The sequence below is a fragment of the Pyrus communis genome, chromosome 17 (genome assembly GCF_041283825.1).
Source record: "Pyrus communis isolate YQ-2024b chromosome 17, ASM4128382v1, whole genome shotgun sequence".
Taxonomy (NCBI): domain Eukaryota; kingdom Viridiplantae; phylum Streptophyta; class Magnoliopsida; order Rosales; family Rosaceae; genus Pyrus; species Pyrus communis.
Genome location: NC_142581.1, coordinates 2931565 through 2949573, shown reverse-complemented (window position 1 = coordinate 2949573; position 18009 = coordinate 2931565). Strand labels below are relative to the sequence as shown.

The following is an 18009-nucleotide window of genomic DNA, read 5'->3' as shown; positions in this document are numbered from 1 at the left end:
GAACAAATTGAAGAAATACCAAAAGCCTGAGACAAGAGCTGAACCCCAGGGAGAGAAAAACAACAAATTAGAACACGCATCGACCTCACAGGATCAAAGCAAACTATACACAATGCTAAGTCTCCTAGAACCGGACAGAGATCAAAAGAAATCATTTTTGCGCAAAAGTGGAAATCTAACCTTTCATCGACATATTTGTCAAATCTTTGCCTTGCTTGGATCATCCAATCTGGATTTCATATAACACAACAATATTGCAGCATTTCCAGCTGATTATCCCACAAACAGTGGGCGAGGAATGGTATCCTCCTGTGAGCTCAGTTTTACCCAGCTTCCTGCGAAATGGTTTTCTTCGTCGAGGAGTACAGCAATCATTTCACAAGCTATTAATGACCATCACCATGTACTAACAGAAGCAACAGTATAAATTTTGAAGTTAACGAGCTCTTACAAACCCTGCATTGGATGAGCGTAAATACTGGTGCTCAAAATCTGATACAGGAGGAGAATGATTCTTTCCAACAAAGTTCCATCATCCCATTTCGAAAAGTTGAATAAACATGAGGAAAGATTAAGCAACAAAGATGCATTAATGTAACTTCATCGGAACCCACCCAAAGCCTGTAATGATCCGTGAACAATATTCCGACTGACCAAATGCAGGATAAATCATACAGGCTTGTGCCAAAAGCTACAAATGAAGAAGAAAGGAACCAACCCATGGTGTTTTTTTTTCAAGCAAGGTACCTGTACAATTTTCTATCTGTTTTATCCCTCTCCAAAAACTCCCGCTCAATTAGGGACTCGATTCGTTTCTTTATTACAACAGGGTTGGGCAAGAATCGCCCCTGCAGTTGTTTCGTCACCTCAGCAACAATGTTATTGTGATCCAGGAACCGCCTTGACTTCATGATCCTCACAATTGCTGCCTCAATCTGGGGCTTCCTGTCTTCCTCTACTCTCTGTCGGGTTTCTAGATTTTCTGGTTCAGACTCCCTTTGCGCAACCACAGTACCAATCTTTACCTTGAAGAACTTGCTTGTGAACTTGTCATTAATGAAGAAGGCATCCTCCTCAGCTATGTCCTTGCTCATTGGCTCCTTCCGAAGAACATTCTTCCCCTTAACACAGGCCAGAGATTGCAGGCACCTCTTCAAGTCAATGGCTGGTATCTCTGTGGCCTGCTCAATTTCCTTATATGTCAACCGGTCAGTGTTGTTAAATAGCATCAGTACACACATCTGATATGTGGAAACATTCAGCTCATGCTTCTGGCCCTTTCCAAAAGTCGCTTTCAAATCAGCTGTGCCCATATTAGTTTGCCACGACAATCTCCGGCCACTATGGGTCCCAAGATAGTAATTCTTGAACGTCTCACATACCCACAAAATTTCTGCTGGAAGGTTGCACGTGGCACTTGGTTGAGTAGGCCATGAACCTGTGGTGAGGACCTGGACAGTTAGCGTTGGGCTATCGCCTAACTGAGGTCCCACAGTTGAGTAGAATCCATGCATCGTATCCTGAGAGGTCTTCATATCAGTAAACATACCCTCCAATTTAGAAGTAAACTGATATCCGCACTCTGTTTTGAGCTTAACAATCAGACTTCTTTCCGCATCATCAGAAACAGTCTTCCCAGAAAGAAGCCTCTTTGCCAAGTGCTGCTTGTAATACTTTTCAAAGACGTCTTTCTCTTGAAGATAACGGAAAAGCATCATGACCTTGTCCAGTACAACCTCTACATCCTCCTCGCTAACCCCTCTCAGTCCTTTCCGAAGCTTGTCATCCACAAACAGAGAAATGAATTCAGGGCACCGGGCATTCAAATTAATGAAGTATTCAAAAGAGGAATTTAGAGCATTTTGGAATGTTTTGTCATTGTTAAATGCCAAGTTGATAACTTTGTCATATTTATCCTTCAAATCCAGGAGACGTTGCACAAAATCTACAGGATCCCTTAACCTTTCTGGGTCAGTAATTAGCTGCTTACCAGTATCTCGGATGTAAGCAGTCATGACATCTCGTACTATTACAAGTCCATTCTGCACCCTGCGGAACAAGCTATACATTCTTCCCAAGTCGTCATATTTGTCATCCACAAGCATATTGACTAAACCTGAGCTCTCCATGTGAACTAGTCTGTTCATGTGACTTTCAATCATCTCCTTCTCCACCACATTAGTTATCTTAGCTTCACTTCTAGCATCCAAATAATGGGACACTCTCTCCATCTCTTCCGTTAAGCGTCTCTCAGCCTTCTTTAAATAGTTCCCACAATCGCATGACTCTATGAACTCTTGAGACTCACAGCGGTAAAAATCAGCTGAGACCTCAAGAAAATGCTTCTCAAAGTCATCTTGGTAAACAGTAGAACCTAAATCCATTAACATTTTTATAATATTCCTCATCAAGCCTCTGTTAATTACTTCCCCACTCCTTTCTCTGTGCACAAGCTCAAGAAGTGTATCCAAAAGCCTAGACCGGGTTTTGCTAGCATGGATAACAACATCCCTCCACAGGTTCAACCCAAGCTCATGAACAGGGGTCTTGTGGGTGCTTGGGATGAAGGTCCTATCCATGTACATCAATATGTCTCGGATCATCTGCAACGCTTTGTTATGCTCTGCCCATTTCCGGTTCAGCTCTTCCAGAAACAACTCTCCCTGAGCAGCTTCAATTGACTTAGATATTTCTTTTAGATGATGAGTCATGGTTGTCACCAAACCGGAGTAGAGTTTCTCTCCAAATTTGTGCAGAACCATATTATAAGCATTCCTGAATTTACGCCATATTATTAAACATCAGAAGCATAAAGTCATGTGAAACAAACAGTAATTATACATAAGAATCAAATCCACTTGCAAGTTATCTTTGCAAAATGAGAATACCAAACTGGAAATGCTAAACAGACAGAATCCGCTTTCCTCAAATTACACTCTTATCAATATAGCGAATCAAGTCATGGCACGAAATCATATAACTCACAAATGAGGTGGAAAATAAGGTCCAAATTTTTCCTAAGCAATACACAGTTCACGATCATTCCATAATTCTGAACTAATAATGGAATGACAATTAAGGTGCAATGGAAGTAAAATCTATCAGACTACCAACAAATACACTACAAGGGGATAGAAGAGACAAGACTAACACTCTCTAGCATAAATAAGCACAAATGGTAATGTAGAACAGATATAAGCAACATAGATAAGAGATAATACAATGATATCCTGGCACCTCGTGATCAACCAGAAAGATATCCTAGAATTATCGTGACACGTAATTTTGGAAACAAATAAATATGCCAAACCTTTAAATAGCCTATAATCACTCAAATTCCTACCATAACTACACAAAGTAAGCTCTCACACTACCAAAGGGAAACATGCACAAAATTAAGAAATAACTATCGGGAAGTACACAATTTATTAGATACAATGCAATCCGCCACGAGTCATCAACCCACTCCTTACACAAGTAGACCATAAGACCATCAATTACACCTAAATCAACATGTAAACTGAGAAACTGGATCACAAACAAAAAACTAGGGCGAAAAAGCAATCATACACCCCGAAAGCAACATAAGAGTACGATCATCATACTTAAAGCTGTATCTCACAAATTAATCAAACTTTAACTAATAGTGTTCAGAAATGAAGTTATCCAACAAACCCAGAACAAATTATCACCTCCTAACAAGAATCAACATTTTCATTACCCAAAAACTAGATCATAATTCATGCGTAATTACATATCCTTTTGCGTTAATCGAAAGAGCTAAGCAGCAAACCTGTAGAGCTCCTCGAAGCTGAGCCCGCTAGCATTGTGATTGTAAATTTCATGAATCGCATGCTCCAGGATCTTCCACGTCTTCTCAGCGTACTTCGGATCAACCACGACCCGATGTTTGAAGGCTTCAATTTGGAAGTTCCTCTTCTTCTGACCACTCATCTTCTCGAACTCAACTCAGCTGAAAGCCTAACACCTCCGATTAACCGATACGCGGTCCCGATTCCAAACCCTAGAAACCCGATTGAGATCGGGCGGTTCGGGTACTGCGAGAAAACCCTGGCTGTTGACCCGAATTGGGAAGAAGATCAAACGATCAGAGCACGTGAGAAAGGGGTTTTGGAGATGCAGGGGTTTGGGACGAAGAAATCAGGGGTTTCCAATTGGAAACAGGACAACCCGGGGATAATGATAACGGAGACGCAAGAGAGAGTGAGAAATGTCGACGGCTTTATTTTGTGATTTTTTTTTATTTTTAATAAATTTGGTGTTCTTGCATTATTATTATTTTTTAGTACAAAAATATATTTTATATTATTGGGAGAAGAAGTTCGGTTAAGCATCGTAATAGGCAACTTAATTTGATATCGAATTCGATATCCATAAGATTCGAACTTAAAACCTCTCACTTACATGTGAAGAGAAAAATTATCAGACCTTAGTACTAAATGACTTTTTACATTATTATGTGAACAAGATATATGCTAAAAAAACTCTCTTAGGATGGAACTTTCTATACGTTAATTTTCATGGCAATATTATAAAATATTGTGCCAAATATATGAGTTGACAGAGAATTTTTAAAAAATCTCACTTTTGAGAGAGTTTTGGTAACATTTCTCTTTGGACAATTTGAGACAACTCTTTTCTCCTTCGTTAGCCCTTTTTGATTCGTAGATGCTGAGCGTAAAAAGACTAATAAACCCCAGCTCACCATCAAGAAGGATTCGACATCAAATCTTCTTCTCTCTTTTTGTTTTCTCTTTTTTACCAGTTAGAATTTTATTTGAGTGTAATAAAAGGGATTTGAGTTAGTAAGGTTTATATAAAAAGATGTATAGATACTCAAAATGAGGACTTTAAGTGAGTAGCATTACGTATATGTAGGTAAAATGCTGACCACTTGACTAGAGTTAAAAATCTCTCTCTTAACACTGTTAGCGCAATTTTAAAAGCTTGTAACTCAAATGTTTTTATGGTAAGGTATAACGTTGGTAGAGCCAATTCGACCGATTTGGTTGGTTTTAAAGCTAAAAATGTATTAATATTTAATTAAAATGAACCAAGTTGTAATTAGATTGGAATGGTTTGATGTTGCCTATACGGGAAACCGGCTAAACCGAATTAAACTGCCTAATAAATTTCATTGGTTTTGGCATGTGACATTTATATATGGGATACCGTCATTTACTATTTTGTTTCATCTCACACTTAAAAAAGAGAGTGTTCTTGTTCTCTACTCGTTCTAATCGGCCTCCAACAAAAAGAGGGAGGTCAAACCAGAGATTGAAGGTGGGTGGGCCTAAATGATCGAGTGGTCGAGTAGGGGCTTTATGGGTCTGTGGTTGTACAGTTGACGGGATTCGATCCTCGGACACTATGGTTAATCCACGTATTGGTATCAACATTCTATGTAATAAGATTGATAGTTCATCATCCCATTCGGAGAACTTGAATAAAACATGAAAAAAGATTTAAGCAACAAACATACATTAACGTACTTCATCGAAACCCACCCGCAGCCCGTAATGGTCCAAGAACAACATTTCGATTGACCAAATGTAGGATAAATCATACATGATTGTGCCAAAAGCCACAAATAAAGAAGAAAATAAACCAACCATGGTTTTCTTTTCCTTTCAAGCAAGGTACTTGTACAATTTTCCATCTGTTTTATCCCTCTCCAAAAACTCCCGCTCAATGAGAAACTCGATTCGTGTCTTTATTACAACAGGGTTAGGCAAAAATAGCCCCTGCAACCGTTTTGTCACCTCGGCAACAATGTTATTGTGATCCAGGACTTGCCTTGACTTCATAATCCTCACAATCGCTACCTCAATCTGTGGCTTCATGTCTTCCTCTACTCTCCGTCGGGTTTCTACATTTTCTGGTTCAGTCTCCCTTTGGGCAACCACAGTACCAATCTTTATATTGAAGGACTTGTTTGTGAACTTGTCACTAAAAAAGAAGGCATCTTCCTCAGCTATGTCCTTGCTCATTGGCTCATTCCGAAGAACGTTCTTCCTTTTAACACAGGCCAGAGATTGCAGGCACCTCTTCAAGTCAACGACTGGTATCTCTGTAGCCTACTCAATTTCCTTATACGTCAACCCATCAGCGTTGTTAAATAGCATCAGTACACACAACTGATATGTGGAAACATTCAGCTCATGCTTCTGGGCCTTTCCAAAAGTTGATTTTAAATCAGTTGTGCCTATATTAGTTTGCCACAACAATCTCCGGCCAGTATGGGTCCCAAGATAGTAACTCTTGAACTTCTCACATACCCACAAAATTTCTGCTGGAAGGTTACAGGTGGCACTTAGTTGAGTAGGCCATAAACCTGTCGTGAGGACATGGACAATTAGCGTTAGGTTATCGCCTAACTGAGGTCCCACAGTTGAGTAAAATCCATGCATCGTATCCTGAGAGATCTTCATATCAATGAACATACCCTCCAGTTTACAAGTAAACTGATATCCGCACTCTATTTTGAGCTTAACAATCAGACTTCTTTCTGCATCATCAGAAACAGTTTTCTCAGAAAGAAGCCTCTTTGCCAAGTGTTGTTTGTAATACTTTTCAAAGACATCTTTTTCCTGAAGATAACGGAAAAGCATCATGACCATATCATCAAGCACAACCTCTACATCTTCCTCACTAACCCCTCTCAGTCATTTCCGAAGCTTGTTATCCACAAACAGAGAAATGAATTAAGGGGACCGGGCATTCAAATTAATGAAGTATTCAAAAGAACAATTTAGAGCATTCTGGAATGTTTTGTCATTGTTAAACGCCAAGCTGATAACCTTGTCATATTTATCCTTCAAATCCAAGAGATGCTGCACAAAATCCACAAGATCCCTTAACCTTTCTAGGTCAGTAACTAGCTACTTACCAGTATCTCGGATGTAAGCACTATTACAAGTCCATTCTGCACCTTGCAGAACAAGCTATACATTCTTCCCAAGTCGTCATATTTGTCATTCACAAGCATATTAACTAAGCCTGAGCTCTCCATATGAACTAATCTGTTCATGTGACCTTCAATCATTTCCTTATCATTCTCTTGAAGATAACAAAAAAGCATCATGACCTTGTCCAGTACAACCTCTACATCCTCCTCACTAACCCATCTCAGTCATTTCCGAAGTTTGTCGTCCACAAACAAAGAAATGAATCCAGGGGACCGGGCATTCAAATTGATGACGTATTCAAAAGAAGAATTTAAAGCATTTTGGAATGTTTTGTCATTGTTAAATGCCAAGCTCATAACTTTGTCATATTTATCCTTCAAATCCAGGAAGCGCTGCACAAAATCTACAGGATCCCTTAACATTTATGGGTCGGTAACTAGCTGCATACCAATCTCTCGGATGTAAGCAGTCATGACATCTTGTACTATTACAAGTCCATTATGCACCATGCGGAACAAGTGATAAATTATTCCCAAGTTGTCGTATTTGTCATCCACAAGCATATTAACTAAACCTGAGCTCTCCATATGAACTAGTCTGTTCATGTGACCTTCAATCATCTCCTTATCTGTCTCTTGAAGGTAACGGAAAAGCATCATGACCTTGTCCAGTACAACTTCTACATCCTCCTCACTAGCCCCTCTTAGTTCTTTACGAAACTTGTCATCAACAAACAATGAGATGAATTCAGGGGACAGGACATTCAAACTGATGACGTATTCAAAAGAGGAATTTAGAGCATTTTGGAATGTTTTGTCATTGTTAAACACCAAGCTGATAACTTTGTCATATTTTTCCTTCAAATCCAGGAGATGCTGCACAAAATCTATAGGATCCCTTAACCTTTCTGGGTATGTAACTAGCTGTATACCAGTATCTCGGATGTAAGCAGTCATGACATCTCGTACTATTACAAGTCCATTATGCACCTTGCAAAACAAGCTATAGATTATTTCCAAGTCGTCGTATTTTTCATCCACAAGCATATTAACTAAACCCAAGCTCTCCATATGAACTAGTTTGTTCATGTGACTTTCAATCATCACATTCTTCACCACAATAGTTAACTTAGCTTCACTTCTAGCATTCAAATAATGGGACACTCTCTCCCTTTCTTCCATTAAGCGTCCCCAGCCTTCTTTAAATAGTTGCTACAATCACATGACTCTATGAACTCTTGAGACTTACAGCGGTAAAAATCAGCTGAAACCTCAAGAAAATGCTTCTCAAAGTATCTTGGTAAACAATAGAACCTAAATCCATTAACATTTTTATAATATTCCTCATCAAGCCTCTGTGAATTACTTTGACACTCCTTTCTCTGTGCACAAACCCAAAAAGTATATCCAAAAGCCTATATTGGTTTTCACTAGCATAGATAATAACATCTCTCCACAGGTTCAACCCAAACTCACGAACAGGGGTTTTGTAGGTGCTTGGGATGAAAGTCTTATCCATATACATCAATATTTCTCGAATTACCATCAATGCTTTGTTATACTCAGCCCATTTCCGGTCAAGCTCTTCCAGAAACAACTCTCCCCGAGTAGCTTTAATCGACTTAGACATTTCTTTTAGATGATAAGTTATGGTTGTCACCAGACTAGAGTAGAGTTTCTCTCCAAATTTGTGCAGAATCATATTGTAAGCGTTCCTGAATTCATGCCACATTATTAAACATCAAAAGCACAAAGTATTAAGATGTGAAACAAACAGTAGTTATAACATAAAAATCAAATCCATTTGCAAGTTATCTTTGCAAAATGAGACATAACAAATTGGAAAGCTACACACAGAGAATCCTCCGTTTTTCATAAATTACACTCTTACTAAGCAAAGCTTATCAATATAACCAAATCAAGTTAGGGCACAAAATTATATGCCTCACAAATGGGGTGGAAAATAAGGTCCAAATTTGTCCTAACCAATACACAGTTCAGGATCATTCCAAAATTCTGAACTAATAACGGAATGAGAATTAAAGTGAAGTGGAAGTAAAATCTGTGGGAGACTACCATCAAATGCACTACAAGGGGATAGAAGAGACAAGACTAACACTCTAGCATAAATAGGCATAAATGATAAAGTAGAACAAATACAAGCAACATACAACAACAACAGCAAACCTTTTCCCATTAGGTGGGGTCGGCTGTGGTGATGCAACACGAGGACTTTCCAGGAGGTCGCCTATCCTAGTACTACTCTCGCCCAAACTTGCTTAACTTCAGAGTTCATATGGGATCCAGTGCATGTGAGTTGGTATGATCGCATCCCAAGAATTCGATGTAAAATAAGAATGTCGACTGTCGACTACTTGACGCCATCCCCTCCTCCTTTATCCAGGCTTGGGACCAACAATGTAAGATAAACTTACACAGGCAGAGTTAAATACATGCAACATAGATAAGAGATAATACAATAATATCCTAAAACCTAGTGATCAACTGCGAAGATATCCTAGAACCATCGTGACACGTAACTTTGGAAACAAATATGCCTACACTCTCTAAAATATTCCAAACCTTTAAATAGCCTATAATCACTCATTTTGCTACCGTAACTACGCACAGTAAGCTCTCACCCTACCAGAGGGTAACATGCAAAAAAATTAAGAAATAACAATCGGAAAGCATCCACTTTATTAGGTGCAATGCCTTCCGCTGCAAGTTATTAACCCATTCCTTAGACAAGTAGACCACAAGACCGTCAATTACACCTAAATCAACATGTAAATTGAGAAAATGGATCACGAAAAAAAATCAACGGTAAAAAAACAACTTAGGAATAAGATGATCAGACTGAAAGTTGTATCTCACAAACCCAAAACAAATCATCACCTCCTAACAAGCATCAATAATTTCATTAACCAAAAACTAGATCATAGTTCATACATATTTACTTATCCTTTTGCGTTAATTGAAAAAGCTAGTGGCAAACCTATAGATGTCATCCATTCTGAGCCCACTAGCATTGTGATTGTAAATTTCATGAATCGCATGCTCCAGGATCTTCCACATCTTCTCAGCGTGCCTCGGATCAACCACGACCCGATGTTTGAAGGCTTCAACTTGAAAGTTCCTCTTCTTCTGAGCACTTATCTTCTCGAACTCAACTCAGCTCAAAGCCTAACACCTCCGATTAACTTAGACAAGAGAGAGTGAGACAGGGAGATGAATCAGCGGAAATCAAGGGGAAACTCGAGGATAAAGTAAACGAAGATGAGAGAGTGTGAGACAGGGAGCATTTTTGTTCACAATTTACATTGTTATCTCCACCAGACGCTTAATTATCTATCACGTGTATTTTCATTAATTTTGCTTAGTTTTTTTTTATCAAAATTTGAAATATAATATTTAATGTAAAAGTTAATAGAGTTAGAAAATGACACGTGTCCAAGTTATATGGTAAGCATACGTCATAGTTATTTTGTAAATATAATATTTAATGTGAAAGTTTATTTTATGATTTATTTTTCTTTTTTGGGTCAGTTGTATAAATATCCTTGAATTGTAATGGTGCTCATTTACCAATTGAATAATTTATTTTGACAATTTACCATCTAGACTTCGAAATCTCGTGGATTACAAATTTGATAACTGTTTAGTAGCGCAAAAATGATCCATTTTGCACCAGGCTCCTATATGACTGAAGTTGGTGGATGCAGACAGAAAAAGATATGGATGTGAATTAAGGTTTAGGCCATCTCCAATAAAGAGGGCTAAATGTCTAAAAGCCAAAAAATGACTTGATTTGCCAAAAAATTATCTTGACCCAAAGGTTGGGCTATAATTCTATAGAGTCCACCAGACCATTATTTGCCTAAAGGGGTATCAGGCTAGCCAAATGTAGTCCCTTCCTAGCCCTTTTTTTAGGGCTTAGCTTCTCAATTTTAATAATTGATTTAAATTTAAAGGCTAGATTTGAAAACATCCAACAATAGTTTAATTATATTAACCAATAAGTTTAAACTATAAACTTAAAACTAATATATTATTGAAGGGACTATGTTTAGCCCATTCGGTTGGAGATGGTATATGAGCATGCCTTAACATTGTTCATTTAAATCATTTTTTTCAGGATTATAATTCTAGATACAGCTATGTTTAGCCATTTCAATTGGAAATGACCTTATGGTGGTGGAGCATGGACATCTGACCTTAGTAGGGTAGGGGAATGAATGTGAAATGGGAATTTATGTGGGTTTGAAACATATTTTGGTTTATAGATATGTTGATTTACCAAATGAACCTTGAAAAAACGCACATGTGATATCCATAATTTGATTTAACGGCAAATCTATCAGAATTGGACATGGATGGTACACTAGCACCAAATGTGAAGTCTTAGAGTTCGTTTAGATGTGCTTTTAAAATGACTAAAAGCGCTTTTGGTAAAAATATTTTTTAAACCAATCCTTAGTATAAATGCAAATAAATTCTAGAAAAGCATTTAAAGTGCTTCTTAGAAGAAGTACATAACTGATACTTTTTGCAGAAAACACATTAGGCCATCTCTAACCGAGGGCTGGCCAGAGGGCTTGTTTTAGTCCTCTGGCCCTCCAAGAAATTAATATTTTAATGAACAGTACATGACCATATTTGCTTCCGTCTCCAACCGAGGGCCAAAAGGCCATAGGGTCAAACATAATTTATTATTTAAAAACTACAACTTAAATTCAAATCCAACGGCTAAGTGACGTCAACTAGCCTTTGGATTTGAAATTTTCTTTTACTATAAATATGGTGGATATTAGGCTATAATTCACACAACTTTGAATTTAATCTATTTCAATTCAATCTTTTTCAATTCAAGTTTGCAATGAATTCCAACTTTGGATCATTTTTGGATTCCAACTGGGGGTCCTCATCCAATTCCAAATTGGAAGCAAAATAGGCGCAAATGAGACGAAAAGATGAGGAGTGATGAAGAAGTTCAAGTAAGGCGCAACAAACAAAACAGAGCAGTAGCCATGGCTGCGGCCATGGTGTGTCAGCCAACTAAGGAACACCTCAATGGGGTGGCTCTATTGCTGGTCGCTATTACAAACCAGGAAACAGAGCGATGTCGCATGCCAATTTGATGAACAATTACTCCAACCCTAACTTGGTGTACACAGAAGAGGATTTCAGACATCGCTTCTAGATGAGGCGTCATGTCTTCGAGCGTTTACTTCATGATGTCCAGCAGGTCAATCTATACTTTCGACAGAAGTGGAACGGAGCACGCCGCCCTGGTTTCTCACCTCATCAGAAGGTTACTGTTGCACTCCGAATGATGGCCTATGACTCCTCAGCTGATTCGATGGATGAAATCCATGGTATGTCTGAATTTACATCTCTTGATACTCTTGAACAATTATGTGACATAATTGTTCAGGTTTACAAAAACGAGTACCTCCATGAGCCAAATCAAGAAAATCTGAATCGGCTCATTCGCAAAGCTGAAGACCGTGGGTTTCCAAGCATGATAGGGTCATTAGACTGCATGCATTAGGATTGGAAGAACTGTCTCACCGAATGACAATGAGGTTTTAGCGGAATGTCGAGAAATCCAATTGTTGTGTTAGAGGCGGTTGCCTCATATGACACATGGATCTGGCATGCTTTCTTTGGAGTCCCTGGATCCCAAAATGACATTACAGTTCTTGGGCGTTCACCCCTCTTCAATAACTTGACGGAAGGTAAAACACCTGAACTTGACTACTACATCAACAACCATCAATACAATATGCGGTATTACTTGGCAAATGGCATATACCCAAAGTGGGCGACACTTGTCCAAGCAATTCCAAACCCTAGGAATGACGCAGATAAGTTGTTTGCCTTACACCAAGAGGCATATAGGAAAGATGTTGAGAGAACTTTCGGTATTCTACAAGCACGATGGAAGATCATTAGCGAACCGGCAAGATGGTGGAGTCGAGAAAATTTGGACTTCATCATGATGTCTTGCATCATATTACACAATATGATAGTGGAGGATGAGCGAGATGGGTATATTGATGGAGAGTCCGATGACGACCAAGAAGATCCAAATAGGTCAAGAAGGGCTCGTGGCATAATTTGCCTTTCAATCCAAGAATTGGTAGTATCTCTATAAATGAGTACATGAGGCGTTATAGAATGATATGTTCAGTGCCACAAACAAGTATCTACAACAAGATCTTGTTGCACATCTTTGGGCCAAAAGAATTATGGAGTAGGCGTTTCAGTTTTATATTGTTAAATGTTTTAAAAAATATTGTTTAAGTTTCATGTTGTTAAATGTTTTTTTTCATGTTGTATAATTTGTATGTTGGTTAATGTTATTTAATGTTGTTTCATATTGTTTAATGTTGTTTCATGTTACTTAATTTAATTTAATTTAATTTAATGTTGTATAATGGCTTAGGAAGTTATAGGAAAAAAATATGAAACAAATTTTGTGAAATAGAAGTTATAGGAAAAAAATAGAATTTAAAATAAAATGAAACAAATTTTGTGAAATAGAAGTTATAGGAAAAAAATGGAATTTAAAAAAAATATGAAACAAATTTTGTGAAATAAAAGTTATAGGGAAAAATAGAATTTAAAAAAAATATGAAAAATAGAAGTTATAGGAAAAATTTTGTAAATAAAAAATAATAATAAAATTGTAAAAAAAAAAAAAAATCAAATCAAATGCAACGGCTAGCTGACGTCAGCTAGCCGTTGCATTTGAATTTTAGCTTAATGATTCCTATCGGTTATAACCGACATGAATAATGATTTTTCTGGCCAGCTCGGGGCTGGCTGGCTAACTGACTACATGCAGCCAGCCCTCCAGCCCTTTCAGATTCCGTGCGGCCTTCTCAAATTTCATGAGCCCTCTGGCCTAACCCTTGGTTGAAGACCATTTTCGGGCTATTTTCGGCCCTCTAGACCATTCGGTTGGAGATGACCTTAAGTGTTTTTGAAACTAAAAAACATTTTCTCTAAAAGTACTTTCAGTCATTTTAAAAATACATCAAAACGAGTTTTTATACGGTAAGTTACCAAAATAATTATTCGGGTGGTGATTCGCACCCATGAAAATTCAAGTGATATTTATGCAAATTCCTCTTTTTTTTTTCTTTTTTTTTTTTAAAAATAAATTTGGTGTTCTTGCATTATTATTTGTACAATTCGTGACAACAACTATTTTTCTTCTTCTTTACCTTGCTTTTGATTCGTTAGCACTGAGAGGTAAAGGACCATTAAACCTCCGCTCCCCCTTGGAGAAGGATTTGACAACGTCAAATCTTCTTCTCACGTTTTTTTTTTTTTTTTGGTTTGTACCAATTAGAATTTTGTTTGAGCATAATACATGAGATTTGCGTAAGTAAGCATAACTACCGTTAGATTGACCTAAATGTTTATATAAAAGAGGTACGGTCATCAAAATAAGGACTTTAGGTGAGCAACATTAGTAACGTATATGTGGGTAAAGAGCTCATCACATGACTAGAGCTAAAAATTTGTCTCTTGATGCTATAAGCACAATTTTAAAAGCTTGTAACTTGATATTTATATGTCAAGGTATAACGTTGGTAGAACATATTTGACCAATTTGGTTCATTTTAACACTAAAAATGTATTAATATTTAATTAAAATGAACCAACTTGTAATTAGATTGGTATGGTTTGATGTTGCCTCTATGGGAAACCGGCTAAACCAAATCAAACCGCCTATAAATTTCATTGGTTTTGGCATGTGACATTTTTATACGAGTTACCGCATTTACCATTATGTTTCATCTCATACATAAGACACACTGTTCTCTACTTGATCTTAATCGGTTTTCAACTAAACGGGGGGTGGGTTATGAGGTTTTACTAACGCTTTTACACTGATTTTCGCACTAACATTTTAAAAAATACAATTTATCAAACATTCAACTAATTTATTTTACAATTAATTATTCTTAAAGATATCAAAGCAGTTTTTTTTTTAAAGTGCAACAATTCTAAACTAGCCCTAAATCGCCAAACTGTCAAACAAAAGTTTGGTTTTGATTGGCTTCGCCTCCATTTCATGTAACCGAATCAAAACTCACCATTTCATGTAAAACCGATTCAAACCAGACTGCGTCCAAAATTAGTTGGACCCAGTGTACACATATAGTCAGCCCAAAATTAGATGCTTACGTTCGAAATGGGGAAAAGTCCAATCCAAAGGTAAAGGGCTTTTTCCGCACAAGCCCAGCACAACACAGGGGTAAATTTGTCATTACGCTCGCACCACTAGGGTTTAGCCAAATTTAGGGTTTGCATATAAAGCGAAACAAAGTGTCGTCCTCTTCTCTCAGAATTCGGCAGCGCGAGCCTCCCCCTCTCTCTCACTCTCTCACTCTCCTTTCTGGATCTGACCTAGGGCTAGCCAGCCATGGTGCACGTCGTCCATTACCGCAACTGTAAGCCTCTCATCTCCCTCTCTATCTTATATCTACGGAGCAATTAGGGTTTCGATTGATCTGTTTATCTGTGTTTGTGGATTTTGATTGCTTTCTTTTCGAATGATTTAGCTATTTGTTGGTTTTATTATCCTAATCCGTTGAAGTTTATCGGGTTTTTGAGTTTGCCCATTTGTGTTAATCGTCATTAAACTTTGATTTCGTTAATTATCCTCCTCTTAATTCGGTATTTGCAGCCAAATGAGTGTTTAATCTGTATTTATACAATTTTTTTTGTTTATGATGTTACTGGATTTTCTTGGATTAATCATGTTGGCTTTGTTTGTGCTGGATCTAGCTAAATCACATTTGGTTTCAAGTATTTATGTTGAAAAATCTTGTTCTAAATTGTCTACATTGAAGCTGTTTTTTCCATTAAAAGAAAAAAAAAAACCTGAAAAGAGTTAGGGTTTAGTACAAAAGTCTTATGTGGGTGCTTAAAGTTTACATTTTTTGCTGATAGAACGATTTTCGTTTTTACCCCTGTTATTAATCCCTTTTTTTACTATCAGTGTGTGATGTTATCTATCAATTGAAAACCTGTGTATATTGTTGAATGAAATTTGTATTGAAATGTTTGTACATTATGATGTGTGATGGCAGATGGGAAGACCTTCAAGAAGCCACGTCGTCCTTATGAGAAGGAACGCTTAGATGCTGAGCTGAAGCTTGTTGGAGAATATGGACTCCGCGCAAAGAGGGAACTGTGGAGGGTTCAGTATTCTCTGAGCCGTATCCGTAATGCTGCCAGAGAACTTCTTACCCTGGATGAGAAAAATCCTCGCCGTATCTTTGAGGGTGAGGCTCTTCTTCGCAGGATGAACAGGTATGGGCTTCTGGATGAGAGCCAGAACAAGCTCGATTATGTGTTGGCTTTGACAGTGGAGAACTTTTTGGAGCGTCGTCTTCAAACCCTTGTGTTCAAAACTGGTATGGCCAAGTCCATTCACCATGCCAGAGTTCTCATCAGGCAAAGGCACATCAGGTATAAACCTTGTTACTCAAAACGTCGTTTGTGTTATCTGTTTGTTACATATCTATAGTTGGGAGATGTGGGTTAATAAGATGGCAATTTTTCTACCAACATGGTTGATCATTTTATTTGTTAGTTAAGCTTCAAATTGGTTTGGACTGCTAATGATTTTCATGTGTTTTGTAAATCAAGCTTCATATTTTCCAACTGTTCTCTCTTGGTTATTAATTGTTGTCTGGTTATTTGTGTGAGTTTATAATAAGCATGTGTTCTTTGGTATTTGTCGTGACTAAGTGGGTTAACTGCGTGTGTCTACAATTTTTATGATATTATTTGTGAACACACATTGTTCATACTAAGCATGTGTTCTTTGGTATTATTATTATCGTCAGATTAAGCATAGTGAAATGAACATTCTATATCTATCTACGTTTTTGGGTGAAGAGTTGGAGGGTGGGAGTTGGGTTTTTCTATTTTGTCTGCTGGAACCATCTTTGTCGTACAGCACAATGTTCTCGCGGAAAAGAAATGCGTTGTATGTTTTGTTAAGTTTGATGTCAAAGCTTGTGGTGTTTATTTTTCAATATCCTTCTTTCATTGCCAGGGTCGGAAGGCAGGTGGTCAACATCCCATCTTTCATGGTGAGGGTGGACTCCCAGAAGCACATTGACTTCTCTCTCACCAGTCCCCTCGGAGGTGGGCGCCCTGGAAGGGTGAAGAGAAGGAACCAGAAGGCCGCTGCCAAGAAGGCTGCTGGTGGTGATGGCGACGAAGAGGAAGAAGAATGAAGTGGAGGCCTCTCAATTTAGAAGCGTTTCGATATCATGAGCCTTGATTTTATCGTTAGTTTCTTTTACCGACCTTTACAGTTTATTTTAGCGGATGTTATAAGCGTTTCTTGCTCGTGTTTTGTTGCGACTAGAGCTCAAATGTTTTGCTTTAAATACCCTAAGTAATGAATTTTGTGTTAGCTTATTATAACTTTGGATCTATGTCTCTAATTTCGTTGCACTGTTTGCTTTGATTTGATGAATTGTCCTCTGTTTTTTTCTCTGCCTCTTTCGTGTTGAGCATTTTTCTCATAATTTCATTTTGTAACCGTAGCATATGTAGGTCTGCATGTCCAAACTACCTTAATTGATTTTTTCTCATCATATCTTAAATTGCGGCCATTCTTCCTTTTTTGCAAATATCCTTGTAATTTATCCTGTAATTTCTCGTGTGTCCAGGCGTCCATCGAAACATTCTTATTATGCTACTCATTTTTTTGTATGTATTGATTTTTACCTGTCTATATTCCCCAACACGCTCGAAAATTACTTGGGTCGCACAAATGCACAACATGCTCGTAAAGTACTTGTATCGATCTAATTTGCTTAATTTGCGTTTCAATTAAGAGAATTGTTGTTGACATTTTAAAATTTTCATTTTGTATTCTAAACTTTCTATAATTAGAAAGAATAAAAAAAAATACTTGTGAAAAATTTAGAATGAGATTTGTGAAGTACTAATAGTAGTTTTCTTCAATTATTGATGTCTATCAATATAGTGAGAGGTGTCCAATTTCTTGTGGTTAAGGAGTTGGGTCTCCATCTCGA

At 37.7% G+C, this 18009-nt stretch overlaps 3 protein-coding genes and 1 pseudogene across 3 annotated transcripts; 2 read left to right on the top strand and 2 right to left on the bottom strand.

Moving 5' to 3' along the window:
* Positions 1-407: 407 nt before the first annotated feature.
* On the bottom strand, positions 408-4289 carry LOC137707923 (cullin-3A-like). Its single transcript, XM_068446867.2, has 2 exons — positions 3794-4289; positions 408-2775 (listed from the first exon to the last, which is right to left on the bottom strand). Exons 1-2 carry the CDS (start codon positions 3952-3954, stop codon positions 735-737), a joined length of 2202 nt encoding a protein of 733 aa, XP_068302968.1. The 5' UTR covers positions 3955-4289; the 3' UTR covers positions 408-734.
* Positions 4290-9143: 4854 nt separating this feature from the next.
* On the bottom strand, positions 9144-9262 carry LOC137709570 (5S ribosomal RNA; annotated as a pseudogene).
* A 2869-nt stretch (positions 9263-12131) lies between these two features.
* On the top strand, positions 12132-12482 carry LOC137709264 (uncharacterized). Its single transcript, XM_068448355.2, has one exon. The coding sequence runs from the start codon at positions 12132-12134 to the stop codon at positions 12480-12482; it is 351 nt and encodes a 116-aa protein (XP_068304456.2).
* Positions 12483-15245: 2763 nt separating this feature from the next.
* LOC137708065 (small ribosomal subunit protein uS4y) lies at positions 15246-17444 on the top strand. Its single transcript, XM_068447048.2, has 3 exons — positions 15246-15399; positions 16042-16423; positions 17016-17444. Exons 1-3 carry the CDS (start codon positions 15372-15374, stop codon positions 17197-17199), a joined length of 594 nt encoding a protein of 197 aa, XP_068303149.1. The 5' UTR covers positions 15246-15371; the 3' UTR covers positions 17200-17444.
* Positions 17445-18009: the final 565 nt, after the last annotated feature.